Here is a 15,305-nt window from a genome sequence, read left to right as displayed (position 1 = left end):
GAGCAGGGATGGGGAACCTCAGGCCCGGGAACCGTATAAGGCCCTCGGAATCATTTGATCTGGCCCTCTGAGCTTTTTTCTGCTAACCTCATCTGGCTAGCAGGATGCCTAGAATGGCACACTGCAGAAAGAATCTATGCAGTAGTGCCGCCTGGAGCATTCTTAGGACGCTTCAGATGGTCACACCGCTGCCCTTACAGCTCCCCGGAGCATCCTCCGGATTCTCCAGGTATTTCTGTAATCACCAGCGATTGTGGTATTGCCTCCCTGTGACATCACACGGGGGTGCGTGGCCTGCACAAGGCCGCAAATAATGTTCTATATATCAGAATGGCCCTCGGCAGAAAAAAGGTTCCCCATCCCTGCTCTAGATAGTGCTAGATAAATGAAAAGTAGAATCTGATTGGTTGCTATGGGCAATATCACTTCTTAATAGAACTCCCATCTTAGTAAATTTAACCCTTAAACTCAAGTTGTGACTGTTTTCACTCTCAAAGTGATTTTTCGCACTGCACATATGTGTCTTTTCGCAATCCGCATCTTTTTTTTTGGCTCAAGTCTGACTTGAGACTTGTTGCGCCTAAGGCACTGAGACAGGGGCTGGATCAGGCGTGGACTCGCAAAAAATGGACTGTTTCTACTCCACCAGAAGCCACAGATAAACCTGGAGAGATCACTGTGGGCCCAATTTAGAGTCTTAAGGGTAAATTTACTAAGATGGCAGTTCTATTAAAAAGTGATGTTGCCCATAGCAACCAATCTTAATTTGTGATTAAGGTTAAGAGTTGCTCTGAATAAAGCCCTATATATCGGGCTGTTTGAATGTCATACTTGTTACACTTTTTTTTTAAATAAAATTAGCTTCTGGAAATCAAAGTATGGGAAGGATTTATGGTGACACATTAGAAGTAAAGGTCTCAGACTGTTTTGGTAATTGTTACACATAAGAAATATAGATGAATTATAGTACATACAGATACTGCTATAAAAATCGCATTGCCATGTCTAACTTGTGTCTGTTCCTCACCTCCCGTTCATAAATCTATCGAAGTCAAGTCGGCTTCTGACACTATATTAACTGTTTGTCGTTGCATTTCAATTAGCCAAAACATGTTGGCAAATTAAGTCATTAAACATGTTTAATTATTCCAATAAATTCATTCACAATTGGTTATTATTGCAATTAAAAACCCATTTTTAGAGCAGTTACAGCCCAAAGCTAGCTAACAATCAGCTCAACAATATGTAACAATTAATGCCTGCTAATGAGGCCTTCTCTTTCATAAAAAGGTTTGTCGTTTATAAATCTCTTGAAGTGATCAAATAATTTTTATCTGTGTAGCACCAAGTGCCAATGACCACACCAAAACATATGAGATATGTTCACATTCATTTATTGCTCGCACTTAATAAAAATTATCTTTCTACACAGATGTCTGCTATAAAATGTACTTATTTGGTTTAATACAGTTCTAATAAAAATAGTGTTGCTGTTTTTTCAGCTATACAGATGAGGTACAGTTTGTTGCAGATATTTGTTTAGCATTAATTTCTCTTGCTATATTAAAAGTAAACCAACGGTCAGAGCCGCTGATGATCGACAAAATGAGCAGATGAAATCCAAATCTCCCTTTCCCCCCTTAAATACCGTTGTCAACCAATCAGACAGGCTGTATCTCAACCTAACTATGTTTGTATAGTTAGGTTGAGATACATCCCCGGTGGTTCCAAGGGTTGTTTTTTCAGCAGAAGGACGGTGTGGATCCGTAGGATACCCAGGACTCCTGAGGAACACACCTTATGCTTTTATAAAACAAGGAATATCTTTCTACATACAGCCCTTGGAAGAAAAATGGACTGTGTTTGATTTTTTTTAAAGAACGTGACTATTCTTGACATTTTATGTGTTTAGGCTTCCAGCGCTGGTGGAACAAAGCACCCTAATTTTATCTATTGGTGTATGGAATAGTGTTTCAAGTATGTGTGTTCAGCTGTATTTGGACTGAAATGTATAGATCTGCCTGTGAGTTAGCAGAAGCACTGCACAGATGAGTGTGATCTGTTGTGATCTGTGCAATGCGTCCGTGTACTGTAGGGTAAATAAAGAGTTAATTTAAAATAAAACAAAATAAAAACAAAGTAGGGTCCCCCACTAAAAGCATAACCAACCCTGGACCTCTGTGCCCATTCTGGGACAGGAAAATAGTGGGAAAAACCGATGTGAGTTTCCCCCATTTTCCTGTAACCAGCACCAGGCTGAACCAGCCGGGATGGTAATGGCACATCAGGAGGACACACAGCATGGTATCTCCCTGCCAAACCATTCTCTAGCCCCAAACTGGTCAGCCCTGGGCTGGCATTCCTTGGAAAGTTGGAACTAACCCCCTCCCCCCAAAAATGAGGTCCCCACTCCCTGCACACCTGGTGGCAGTGGGTGCAGGAGTAATGGGTTAAATTAAGTACTAATATTGTTCCTCACAGTGGTACTACAAGTCCCAGTCAGCCTGCCCTGCGTCACTTGTAGAACTACAACTGCCAGCAGACCGTTGGTACCTGTACCCTCACTGTGATTTTTTTTTTAAAGAAACAACAATAATAAAAAATGACTGTCCCAGAATGGGCTCAGATGTCATGGGCTGGTTATACTTTTTCAGGATGGAAGGTACCATTTCTCTTTTAAATTTTAACCCTTTCAGTACAGTATAGAACACAGAAGCCTGCACAGATCACACTGATCTATGCAGTGCTTCTGCTGAACACGCTGCAGAGGAGGTGGTCTATTTTAAACTTCTATTTTCTCCCGAGTTTGCTCCATTTACAATCGTGTTTGCAGACACGATATTTTGGTAAATCCCTGTGTTCTATTCCTATCTATGGAAAGTACTTGCAAATTGATTAGATTGTGTATTTGTGTGTTTAGCCGTGTTTTGCAGATCTATTTGTGTTTATACAACCTTGTTGAAAATCAGGGATAACTTTCACGGGAATGCTAACTTGGACAGACTCAATTCTTAGTAAATTTACCCTTAGCAATCTCTGTGAGGCTTGAATAGGTGGGCACAATACTATTATCATTATCTACCCAGGAAAAACTGGGGAGAAAAATAAGAAAACTGCAGAAATATGTTTAGAAAAATATCAAAATGACCGCTGCTCTCTGTCACACTGATGGATACATGAATGGATGTGTGTCCAAGGAAGAAGGCTGATTTACTAGAGATGTATATTCCATTATAGGGCATATACTGTATGTTGCATTACAGGATATGAGCTTAGTTGCTTTCCCAATCCCCCTGAAATCCTTTTTTAAAAGTAGGCAAGTATGATAACCTAGTGCAGGCCTGACCAACCTGTGGCTCTCCAGCTCTTGTGAAACTACAAGTCCCATCATGCCTTGCCAGAGTTTTAACATTCCCTTATAGCAAAACTGTGGCAAGGCATGCTGGGACTTGTAGTTTCACAACAACTGGAGAGCCACAGGTTGACCAGGCCTGACCTAGTGGAAGAGGGCTTCTCATGAGTGGATGTGGATATCATGTGATCAGCTAAGCTTCCAGGCTAATTGCATTAGACAACGCAAATCGTTGTGTGTGCATACATTTTAATTACAAAGTATAGGTTTGGCCCATAGCATCCTGCTGGCTGCAATAAGCTCTGCTCCATCTGCAGCAGACTTTCAATCATTTTACAGGAATTTTTACACTGCTGGTGTTTTATGTTATAAAGGTGCTTTTATTGAGTGAGCAAAAATAAAAAATGACAACTGATTGCTTATTACATAAAAAATACTTTCATCCTATTTTTCTTTTTTAGAGGAAAAAAGACAACAAAGAAAAGAGAAGAGAAAGTTTTTCCTCCTTTGTTGTCGCCTCTGGGGGATGAGCCAATCCGTAGGCGACACTCCAGTGATAACAGTTCCTTCAGTCAGGACGGCAGCACTACGACGGTGCATGTCCCCATAACTTCCACAAGACACAAAAAGAATGGCAGCACAACAACGAACACTAAAGTAAATAAATACAACTTTCATTTCTTAGGATATAAGTCTGTGACAGTCATTTATGATGAAGCGACACAGCCCATTGTGCCTCTTATTTGCAGCACGTCACACATAAGTCATTGCATTTAATAATACAGACTTAATTAAGACTGAAATAAACACAGTCCATTTGATTCATTACTTTGCCAAATATAAATATAATTTGTGCATAGGAAAAATTATTATTATTTTTTTTAATGAGGGTGAAATCTGTGTATAAGCCTAACTTATTTTTTAACCTTAGCATCAGGCAGGGTAAACCAATGTGACCTGATGCTAAACCAGATGCAATGGCTCTAAATACATTGTGTAATTAGCATTACCCTAGTTTCTGTTAAATGATCCTCAATTGCAACTAAAATGTGCAAACTGACAGTAAAGTAGCAAGCATAAAAGTAACACAGAACATAATGCTACAGTATGTAACACATTATCTCTGCTAACCATTTGGTGTCAGCATTATGCATACTTAGTTTGCCTTTGGAATCTATCTGATTACCATATTTATTGTTGCTCATCTATAAAGAGATAATGTTGCATCAAATTATTGCTGTGACTGAATGGACAAGAGATTTGTGTCAAAACATATTTACCTTATAACATTGGCTGTAATTATGATGCACTTCAGCATATTGTATCCCATTATGGCTAAAGTTACTCGATTTAACACCATCCTGCATCGGAATATAAATAATGTTCACATCCAGGAACTTACGTTTGGCTGTTTAGTCACAGTGCTGCCAAGGGAACTGTTTATACAACAGAAAGGTGACTTGCTCACCCACCTGTATTGAAATGCTGTCAGACTTTACAGTTTAGTAAATGAAACCTTTTATAGGGGTTTCTGTCTTCAGTAGCAGTAAAGTCCAAGGTAAGATACTGTATGCAGTGCATCCCTTTTGAGATAATTAAGACTTTTTTTTTTATCATGGACAGACCAATTTATTTATTTATTTATTATCAGTTATTTATATAGCGCACACATATTCCGCAGCGCTTTACAGAGAATATTTGGCCATTCACATAAGTCCCTATGCTGACTTGAAGCCACACATCATACTCACTGTCTTTTGCAGGAAGAAGACAACAGCAGGCCACCAAGTAGTGGTCTGGAGAACATTCAGCATCTTGTAGAGTCTGATTTATGGTCCTCGTTACCCGCGATTACCAATGGGAACACCGATTCTCGAAGATCAAAAATAACATTTGATGAAACGTAGGTCAATTTATAATGTGATGAAATTGGGTGTGTAGCTTTATATTTTGGTATGTAATCATCTTATCAAAGTTGACATGCAGTACTGTAATGTTAAACGTTTCTGAATGTCAACAGAATGACGACAACTTTGTTCATAATGTCAACATGCAAACTGCATAGCTTTATATTAGTGACTAAACTCTTGGTCTTAAACTGGGTACACACTGGAGCGATGTCGTTCTGATTTGCCCGATTTGGCCAAGTCGTAACGACAAATCAGGTATATTGCTCAGTGTGTATGCCCGATCTGTATGCTCCCGCGGTCGCTAGCGATATAGTCCAGTCGGCCGTGCTACACAGCCACCTGGACGCCGTGCATATTAATGAATGACGGCACAAGTGATGGTTCCATCCTTCTTTACATCGCTGTAATGTGTACCGGCAATCATGCAATGTCCAGGCATTAGCAATAAAACATCAAAGTGTTACAAGCAAGCTGGGTGGGTCTAGTGTCAGAATACTGTGGTTAAATAAAAGATACAGTATAAGAGTACATGGAAAATGAATAGATTTTACTGTTAATTGTGCAGCTAAGAATAAAATGACTGAACTACCCTTTCCTCTGGCTGCAAACAGGCATTTTCCACATATGTTTAATTCCAACTAAGAGCCTCATTGTGGGCAATTTACACATGAAGCACAAATGTGTAGTAATCCCTACCGCAGCAATTGGGCAGACATTTGCCAACCTGTAAACATGTCAAAACTAATTGCTGGGTTCCTGTCATTCAGGCTTTTAATTGTTGTTAGTAAAAAATAATCTTGTTTAAAACTTTTTTCATTTTTCAGGTTACATAATGCTGATTATTACATGCAGGAAGCTAAAAGGTTGAAGCACAAAGCAGATGCTTTGGTAAGTTGATATTTGGTCTTTTCTCCTGTTTCTGCATTTTATGTTTTACATAACTGAAACACAATACCTAGCCAGTCGTTTTTAGGTAACAAACTTACTTAACTGAATGATAAGGATATTTTGGTGTTTTATTTACATGTTCTTGAATAAAGTATAAAGATGAATGTAGATAAAATATTTGTCTTTATAAAAATGGGAGAGTGAGACTCAGGGCCTGATTCAGACCAGCTCGCGAGCGCATAGCGCTCGCAAGCGGGTCGATGTTTGGCCCCTGCGCATGCGCCGCCTCAGGCATACACATGCGCGAGCCCCAGCGAGTGACGGCAGCTCCGTCATTTCGGGGCTCACTACAACACGGGGCGGCTGTTGATGTTGATCGACAGCTCGTCCCGTTTTGTAGGCGGGGAAGGGGGGTGGCTGCACAAACAGAGGCGTTCACGAACAAACGCCTGCCGTTTCTGGGCGGCACTACTGACATCACTCGTGATGTTAGTAGTGGACTTCCTGCTCTATTAGAGCAGGAAGTCCAATCGGCATTGTGAGTGCTGAGACCCTACCTTAGGGTCTCCTTGCAATGCCGATGGTCACAATAATCGCGACCATCGACAGGCCGCTCGCACTAGCTGTGGGTGGTCACTCACAGCTTTGCGAGCAACCTGGAGGCCGAAACTAAAGACAAAAAAACACCCTGATTCAGAGCGAGCACACGCAAATAGCGTGCACCTCTGAATCAAGCCATGAGTGAGTAGAAAACAAGGGGACAAGTAAGGATCACATATATAATAATATAGTTCAGTGGTTCTCAAACTCAGTCCTCAGGACCCCACACACAGGTCACGTTTTGCAGGTCACCCAGCAGGGGTACAGGTGTATTCATTACTCACACATTACTCATTACTGACACATTTTAAAAGATCCACAGGTGAGCTAATTATTTCATTTGTAATTCTGTGAGGAGACCTGGAAAACATGCACTGTTGGGGGTCCTGAGGACCAAGTTTGAGAAACTGTGATATAGGGCCAAATGTAATAGGGTGTTAGTTTTAGTAACAGTACAAACTCGCACCTTCTCACATTTTTTAAAGGTGCAATTTTGTGTTGTGACTCGCAAATTCCATAGCCTGTGAACTTTCAGCTCGAGTCTACTACATTTGCGAGTTTAGACAAGTTTTTCCCTATGTAAACTGCCACCTTTTAATGCGACTAGCATTAAAAGGTGCAAGTTATACAGAAGCCAACACAGATCAGTGAGATCCGTGATGGCTTCTGTGTGTGTTTTAAAAAAAATGATGTGCAGTCCCTCCCCAAAAGCATAACCAGCCCTGGGCTTTATAAAGCCTGTCCTGGTTCTAAAAATACAGGGGATAAAATTCATTGGGGTCCCCTGTATATTAAGAACCAGCATAGGGCTTTGCAGAGCCAGTGCTGATTGTGGAAAAACAGGGGACAAAATGAGTAGGGATCCTCTGCAAATTCCATAACAAGCACATGACTCTTTCTAGCTGGGGGGGGGGTAATACCACAGCCAGGGAAAACCTTTCCCCAGTTTCCCCGGCCAAAACATTACCCCTGACCGCTAGTCAGCCCAGGCCCGGGATCCCCGGGGAGTTAGGACCCTGGCAATAAAGGGGTCCCCCTTTCCAGGGCACCCCAGGCCTAGACTGATAACCCAGGGCTATCCCTGGCACCCTAGGGCGGTGGGTGTCGGGTTGATAATGTTTTAGTGTAGTGTAAAATAGTGGTTAAAATATTGTCTCTAGTTGTGGTACTACATGTCCCAGCAAGCCTCCCCTGCATGGTGGTATTTGGAGAACCACAAATGCCAGCATGTGGGGCATTACGGGCCCACTGATACTTGTAGTTCCACAGCCAAACAAATACGTAAAAAAACAAAAAACACACTGTGAATGTAAATGTTTATTCTAACATACCTGCACACCCACACTTACACTCACACTCACACATACTCACCTAGTATCTGTAGTAATCCATAGGGGTACATATAAAAAAAAACATACTCACCTCTCCTATGCGTAGGTCACGTTCTCTTCGTTCCAAGTAGGTATCCAAGGGGTTAAAATAAAAAAAACGAGCATTCCCAAAACCAAGCTGGACAGAGTAAAGGTATGTGTGTACACATAACTTTACTCTGCGCAAATGACTGGAGCACACGTGTGCCCAGTTATTGTAGGAGCCGCCAGCCAATCAGCGGGCATCTCCGGCAGAGCTGCTTGCTGATTGGCTGTGTGTGGTTAGCCTGCCTTCCCCATAGACTTCAATGGAGAGAATTTTATGGTGGGAACCGCGACATTGTATCTTCTGATGTAGACACAAGGTTCACCTCAATTAACCTTGTGGTTACATCAGTAGATACAATGTCGAATTAACAGGGGACCCCTACTCGTTTTGCCCCCTGTTTTTCCATAACCAGCATCAGCTCAGCAAAGCCCTGTGCCGGTTCTTAATATACAGATGACCCCTACGCATTTTGTCCCCTGTATTTTTAGAACCAGGACAGGCCTTATAAAGCCCGGGGCTGGTTATGCTTTAGGGGGAGCGCTACACGTCATTTTTTTTTATAAAGCCTTTTACATAAGTACACACAGAAACATGCACATATCTCATGGATATGTGCATGTTTCTGTGTTAATCTGACCTGCTCAGGATATACTCGCTATCCTGAAGCAGGTCTATTATTTGGGGACTTTTGGTTATTACATTGGGTGAGTTGATTGTTTTCAATGTGAAAACATCTGGATGAGAGTTTGAGAATGGGGATTATTAGTAACACTGAAAAAATGCGAGTTCTATTGAACTTACACTCTATTACATTGGAGAGTTGTGACAAATTGCGAGTTTAGCACAAAACTTACAATTTACCAAAACAGACACCCTATTACATTTGGCCCCTAGTTTGTTAGTAGGTCACTTTAGCCATACTTTTTCATAGATATTTAGGTGTATAATTACTAAAGGTCGATTTTAATCCATTTTGATCTATGTTGTGTTTCTGGGGCTAAATTACACATTTACTAATACTTAAAAAACAAATAAAAATTGTATGTTAGTAAGTTTATGATTTAGCCCCAGAAACACAACATCAATGTTTATCGATTCGATTGTAAATCGATCAAAATCAATACTCCTTCAATTTGGGAAATGAGCCCGTCGTCACCCCCCTTTCTTCAATGATAGTCTGCTGCTGAACTGCAAGCGACCATGAAAACCCCGTACTGCGCATGCGTGGTATGGGTCCGGTGCATGCGCAGTTCCCGAACAAAGGGAATCTGGGTGAAAGATATACTGCATCCTCTGCTGGATCAGGCCCCTTGTTCTCAATCATATTCCACAACTGATAATAAGATGACTTGCAGTTGTTATTGGCTAAGGTGGATAGAGATGAGCGGTTTGGTGCATTTTTGGTATCTGAACATAACCGAGTAAAACTGAACCGCTTATCTCTGAAGGTGGAAGTACATGATTTTAACTAGCTTATAATTAAGGGTTAACTGGTCTGCATTAATGATATTATTAGAAAGTGAAAAGTACCAGTAGTCTAGACTGCCTTCAGTACTCTCCAATGTGCAGCTGTTATGTTCAGCTGCAAACACTATGGTAGGATTTGGGGCCTGATTCAGAGCCGAACGCTCTGACCAGAGCACTTGCTCTGAATCAGGGCCCTCCTCCCTCAACTTGGAGCGGCCTCATGGACGCTCGCATAGCTGTGGGTTACCACCCACAGCTATAGCGAGCGTCCATGATGATGGTCACGATGGTCTTGACCATCGCGACCATCGGTCTTGCAACGAGACCCTGCGGTAGGGTCTCGGTGACCGCAAGCCCTGGAGTGATTTTGGCTCTATCAGAGCCAAAATCACTCCCACTGACATCACTTGTGATGTCAGTGGGGCCGGACTCAGATGGTAGGCGTTCCCATGGGAACGCCTCCGTCTGGCAGCCACGCCCCTGGCATGCCCACCAAAGGGGGCGTGCTGTCAGTCACCATCGACAGTACGCCCCCTTTGATGCAAGACCCATAACGATGGCTTGGCGCAATTCGGCAACATCAACCCGCTTGCGAGCATCCTGCGCTCGCGAGCGGGTCTGAATCAGCCCCATGGTACCTCAGTTTTGCCAATATATCTGCACACCTCTACAGTATGACACTGGTGGTTGCAAAGTGGCGCCGTTCCAATAGCATCTCACACTAAGTCAATTGCCACTTGAAATCATACAATTTAATGTATGTTTTTTTTCACACCAACAGAACAAAAGATAATTAAAAAAAATTCAAATGATATTAACAATACAAAGATATTATATAATTTATAAAATGTTATATAACACTTCTCCAATTCTTTATCTTCCTTATATACCCTTTTCCCTCATTTGATATTATGCTTTTGTACTCTTGCCTCTCTTATCTTACCACTCACCAGGGTTGGACTGGCCCGCAGGTGTAGAAGGTAAATCCCTGGTCCCCCTAGGGCAGGAATGGGCAATAGGCGGCCCTCCAGCTGTTGTTGAACTACAATTCCTAACAGTTTTAGCATGGCCAAATAGCAAAATTGTGGCAAGGCATGTTGGGATGTGTAGTTCTGCAACAGCTGCGGGGCCCCTTATTGCCCGCCCCTACTTTAGGGGTCAGTAACTTGGTGGAGCAGAATCTTGGATGATCGTGAGTGATTTGTTTGTTTCTATGGAAACTACACCAAGATTAGCCCTCCTGCCAAGCAGAGTGGGTGTTCCTGACACACCCCTGTCCCCTCATTTATCAAGGGGGCTCTGTTCTGTGCATGTACTCTCTAATAGTTGACCAAGTCCAAGACCTCTGTGGTGGCTAGCCACACCCACTCTGGAGGTTGGTCACACCCCCTAACCTTGGGTCCATAATACTGCATTCCCTAGAGGGTACTTCAGGCCCTAGTCTGACACTGCCAGTCAGTCAGACATTACTCTGCATAGGCTATCAGGTATACAGAATTCTGCAAATACTACACATTTTTCAATTTGTAGATAAAAGAGTTGATCAATTAAGGCAACCAAAGTGGGACAGAAGACCCATGTTAATATTTGCTTGCATAGAGATACAGTGCTGAATAAATCTGAGTTAGTTTTCTACATTATAACACTATATTTCTGCAATGTTTTAGATAGAAAAGTTTGGCAAAGCTGTGAATTATGCTGACGCTGCCCTGTCTTTCATCGAATGTGGGAATGCTATGGAGCGAGATCCATTAGAAGCGAAATCTCCATACACCATGTACTCCGAGACTGTGGAACTCATCAGGTTAATGTCTATTTTGTGATCATTTTCCTTATCTCATTTCAGTGGTAATTAGAACCTGCTTAGTTTTTTAAAGAAAATAATTTCAGCATAATGATTTGTTCAAGGCATCTTCATCTCCGAAGTCGGCGTAATTACTTCTTGCCATTTTATTAATGTGATGGAAAATGTGTAATTGATGGACAGTGCTTTTATAAATTAGCCCCTTTAGAGGTTATAATGTGACTGTTATAATTTGCAATATTCATAAAATTAAAATTGAGATGTAGTGGGTGGCTATAAAGTGCAATCATTAGAATATTTGGCAGAGAGACCTGCCTTTAAAGGGTGCAATATTAGATAGCAAATTATGTTCAAGAGGTTTTTGATCATTTTTTATCCTATGGAGAAAACTTGTTCTTTTATTCTATTTCCTTTGTCTATGAGGTCGAGGAGAACAAAAGTGAACTTTAATCAACAAAGTTAAAGTGAATTACAGCTCTTTCCTGTTTTACAGACATTAGGAAGCTCATCTCATTTGAAGCATCAATTGATTCATTTAGTGGATTTAACCTCCCTTCTCATGAAAGTAAAATAATTATGTTTTATTATTGTCAAGGGCTGTCAACGACCAAAAATGGAGTTTGAATGCTAATCTATGATGATTTTAATGGATTAGTCACAACCTTTTTTTATTATAAGCAAAAAATTGGTCAAATTATTGTTTAAGGCACCAGCACTAGTGTTGCTGATACTTATCAGTGGGAGAATGTTTTCAGTGGGGTATCACTGACCTTGCGGAATTTGGCAAAGATCTTTTTAACCACACACAGATGTCTCTATCATTAATAGGAATTAGGAATGTGATTACGTTTGTTCTAGAGGTGGCACCACACACCTGTGTTGCTGAACATGTCTAATAAATGTTGGCATCGCAATAAGGAATGGAAAACATTTTTTTACACATTTGATCATCTGCAAATATATTCAGAGTTTTTGTAGAGGAATTTAACAAGCAATTGTAGTCTGTTTGGAACTTCTTTTTGGCACCTTAACCCTTCAGAGTATGAAAATGTTCCACTGATCACCATCTAGTGAATTAAGCTAAGGTCCTTAGGGGTATTTTGATGAAATAGGTATAATAGAAAAATGTTGTCTATTCCCACAATATATCAGGTACAGCTGAAACGATTATTTATTATAGATTGTCCGGTTGTCACAGTTTGTAAAACTTTGGTATATGAGGCAAAACAGTCACGCACAATGTGCCTAGTAAGTAACACTGTATCTCATTAGGTGGACAATAAAATTGTTAGTCTTAATTAAGTGTCTATGAAAATGGCTGTTTGGATTTAGATTCACTGTTTGCAGCATTTACTAGTGTTACTACTGGAGATAACATTGTTATAGCTGGTGATAACCCTGCCATTGGTAAGCTGCTGCATGGCTAAGCCTATTTAACAATTATTTATTTAACAAGTATTATCTCAGGATGGTGATAGCAGAACATGAAACAAAGCATTTTAATTCACAGATGTTTTGAAATATGTTTTAATTTTTTTTTAATATGCACCTGAAATATTTTTTGTTAAATCTTGAGAATTAATATAATAATATAATAAGTTCTAGTGAAGGAGACATCTTGAAGCAATTGTATGTAAAAGACTAAATCTTGCTATTCTAATAAATACTTGAGTAAGGTTTCAGTTTGACCAATCATGTCATGTCACAGATTTTAGAGATTTGCAGACATAAAAATAATTAGTAGAATAGGTAAGTATTCATTGTAACACGGAAACCATGCTATAGCATCTAAGATCTATATTATATGCCATATGCCTTCATACCTTTTTCCCTTGTTCTGCATTAATTTAATTGCAACTAAAAGACATTCTTATTTACTCTTACTCGGGGTATCTTGTTTTATTTTGGGTAAGAAAAAAACCCTGAAATGTACATTTATAAAAAAAAAATTCTTCAAGTGTAACTGAAAAGCCAAATTTCAAGTTTCAGTTCTACATGTTCCAGCAATCAAGAACACATATGCGCGATGACTGACTTGGCAAATCGGAAAAGTAACTCTTACCACTCCGGAACTGTGTCGTGGCGCAGCCGAGCATGGCTCAGCTGCCACTGTGATATTTTTTGGTTAAATTGCAAAATTGACTTTTTTTTTCCTTGCCACAGTATACATGAAAAGAAATCGGACTTATTGTTTTACAATAAGTGGCAAGCTTTTAATAAATGAAACATCTGTGGTGGCAAAACAGTTCTGTCGATGTTGCTTTAACTATTCTCTTAATCTTAAGATCACTTTGGACAGTCATCTTGCTTGTAAGAGGGTATTTCCCTTTTGAAAACATGGGAACTATAATCTACCAAGTTCTTAGGACACAAGGGCTATAGAGTATTTTACGATCTTTGCTGTCGAGATGGCATGTAGTTGGCATCCTTGCACTGGTGATGCTGGCTTTAAGAATCCCGGTGCCGTAAGACAAATAACAAGAATTTTATAGTGGATAAAGTGTAAATACCCCTTTTGCCCCTTTATGAAAGCAACTCTGCTTTCCGGAGCCATTTATAGTATGTATTACATATCTGTAAATATACTAGTAATCTAAATGGAGTTCTGTACAAAGTTGTTACCATAAACAAATCAGCAGTGCAGACTATGTTATTGTCATGGTAAAATGTGCCATTGCTGGAATGTGTACTAACAAAATAACTATGATTGTTTGTCACCTTTCATTTGAAGCACAATAGTAAGTAGTACTCATGGACAGTGGCTTACTGCTAGATGATATATCTTTAGAAAGAACATCTTGACATCTAATCACTCCTGTAGCATCAGGGGTCCCAGGGGTTGTAGCTAAGAACTGGTCCATGCTCTCTGGGAATTTTTATTGCCTGTTCACCCCCTGCTGTCTCTTCCTGAGACAGTTTGAAACTGGATTTCCAAATGCAGTGAGAAATGCAAGAAATGGGTTTGTTCCTATTGGAAACAAATAAAGTTGCGTGAAAAAATAAAACAGCATACGATACAGTATGAGCTGATTTATACAGCACTCCAAGGCATTTTAAGGCAATGTTAAAGCATTTTATAAAGCAAATATAGAATACATAATTCTTTCTGGAGTAGTTCACCTCAAGAGTTTCTAAAAAGTCAATATTATATTATCACAGTTCTGCAAACAAATCCTAAGCAATCCTGAATAACGCATCTAAAACAACTCTACAAAAACAACTCAAATGAGCCATGCTCTTACCCAGAGGAGTAACTACTATATAGTATCCAGGCACATTGTAAGCCATGTGGTCAGCCTAGGCAGTGCCCCAGAATAGGTGGCACCCCCTCCTCCTTAGGCCTTTTATCCTCATCTCTACTCCTAAGCAGACAGCTGGTTGGTATGGCATCCTCTGCGCTTCAGACACAGAGCGTGGCACTGGGCTGTGACATCATAGCCAAGTGCCACACTCCAAGCATAATACTGACACTAGGGGGTGGTAGCATCTGACGTCTGCTTCTCCTCGTGATAGCAACTGACACTACATGTAGGGATGCAGCTGTGGCATTAAAAACATTGGATAAGTATCATTTTGTCACCTATTCAGTGTTTTAGGTGCCACTAACCATTGTCTACCTAGACAAATGCCTAGGTTTACCTAATGGTAGTACCAGCTCTAACTGTAGTAGGGACTGCAGCTGGTATGGTACCTGCAGCTGCTGGGACTGCTGTCTATCCTGTGAAATCCCCATGTGCACATGTACTTTAATCACATGTGTATGGTTCATTGAGGCTCTGACAAATGCTTGCTATACGAGTAAAGTGTGGGTATACAAGAGTGGAGGTGTCAATCAGTTTGCTATCATTTATCTGGTACATTCTAA

The 15,305-nt window shown here is 40.6% G+C and overlaps 1 protein-coding gene across 1 annotated transcript in view; it reads left to right on the top strand.

Moving 5' to 3' along the window:
- The window catches only part of AFF2 (ALF transcription elongation factor 2), a 599,847-nt gene that overhangs the window by 547,169 nt on the left and 37,373 nt on the right, over nt 1–15,305 (top strand). Inside the window, exons 13-16 of the mRNA XM_088478852.1 lie at nt 3,814–4,009; nt 5,116–5,255; nt 6,087–6,150; nt 11,304–11,440. Of these exons, the coding sequence (XP_088334978.1) occupies nt 3,814–4,009; nt 5,116–5,255; nt 6,087–6,150; nt 11,304–11,440 (537 nt within the window). The remainder of the gene's footprint in view (nt 1–3,813; nt 4,010–5,115; nt 5,256–6,086; nt 6,151–11,303; nt 11,441–15,305) is intronic.

Source organism: Taudactylus pleione, unplaced genomic scaffold, assembly GCF_031769625.1.
Source record: "Taudactylus pleione unplaced genomic scaffold, aTauple2 ptg000222l, whole genome shotgun sequence".
Taxonomy (NCBI): domain Eukaryota; kingdom Metazoa; phylum Chordata; class Amphibia; order Anura; family Myobatrachidae; genus Taudactylus; species Taudactylus pleione.
The sequence above is the reverse complement of the archived record's forward strand: the minus strand, read 5'-3'. Positions and strand labels throughout refer to the sequence as shown.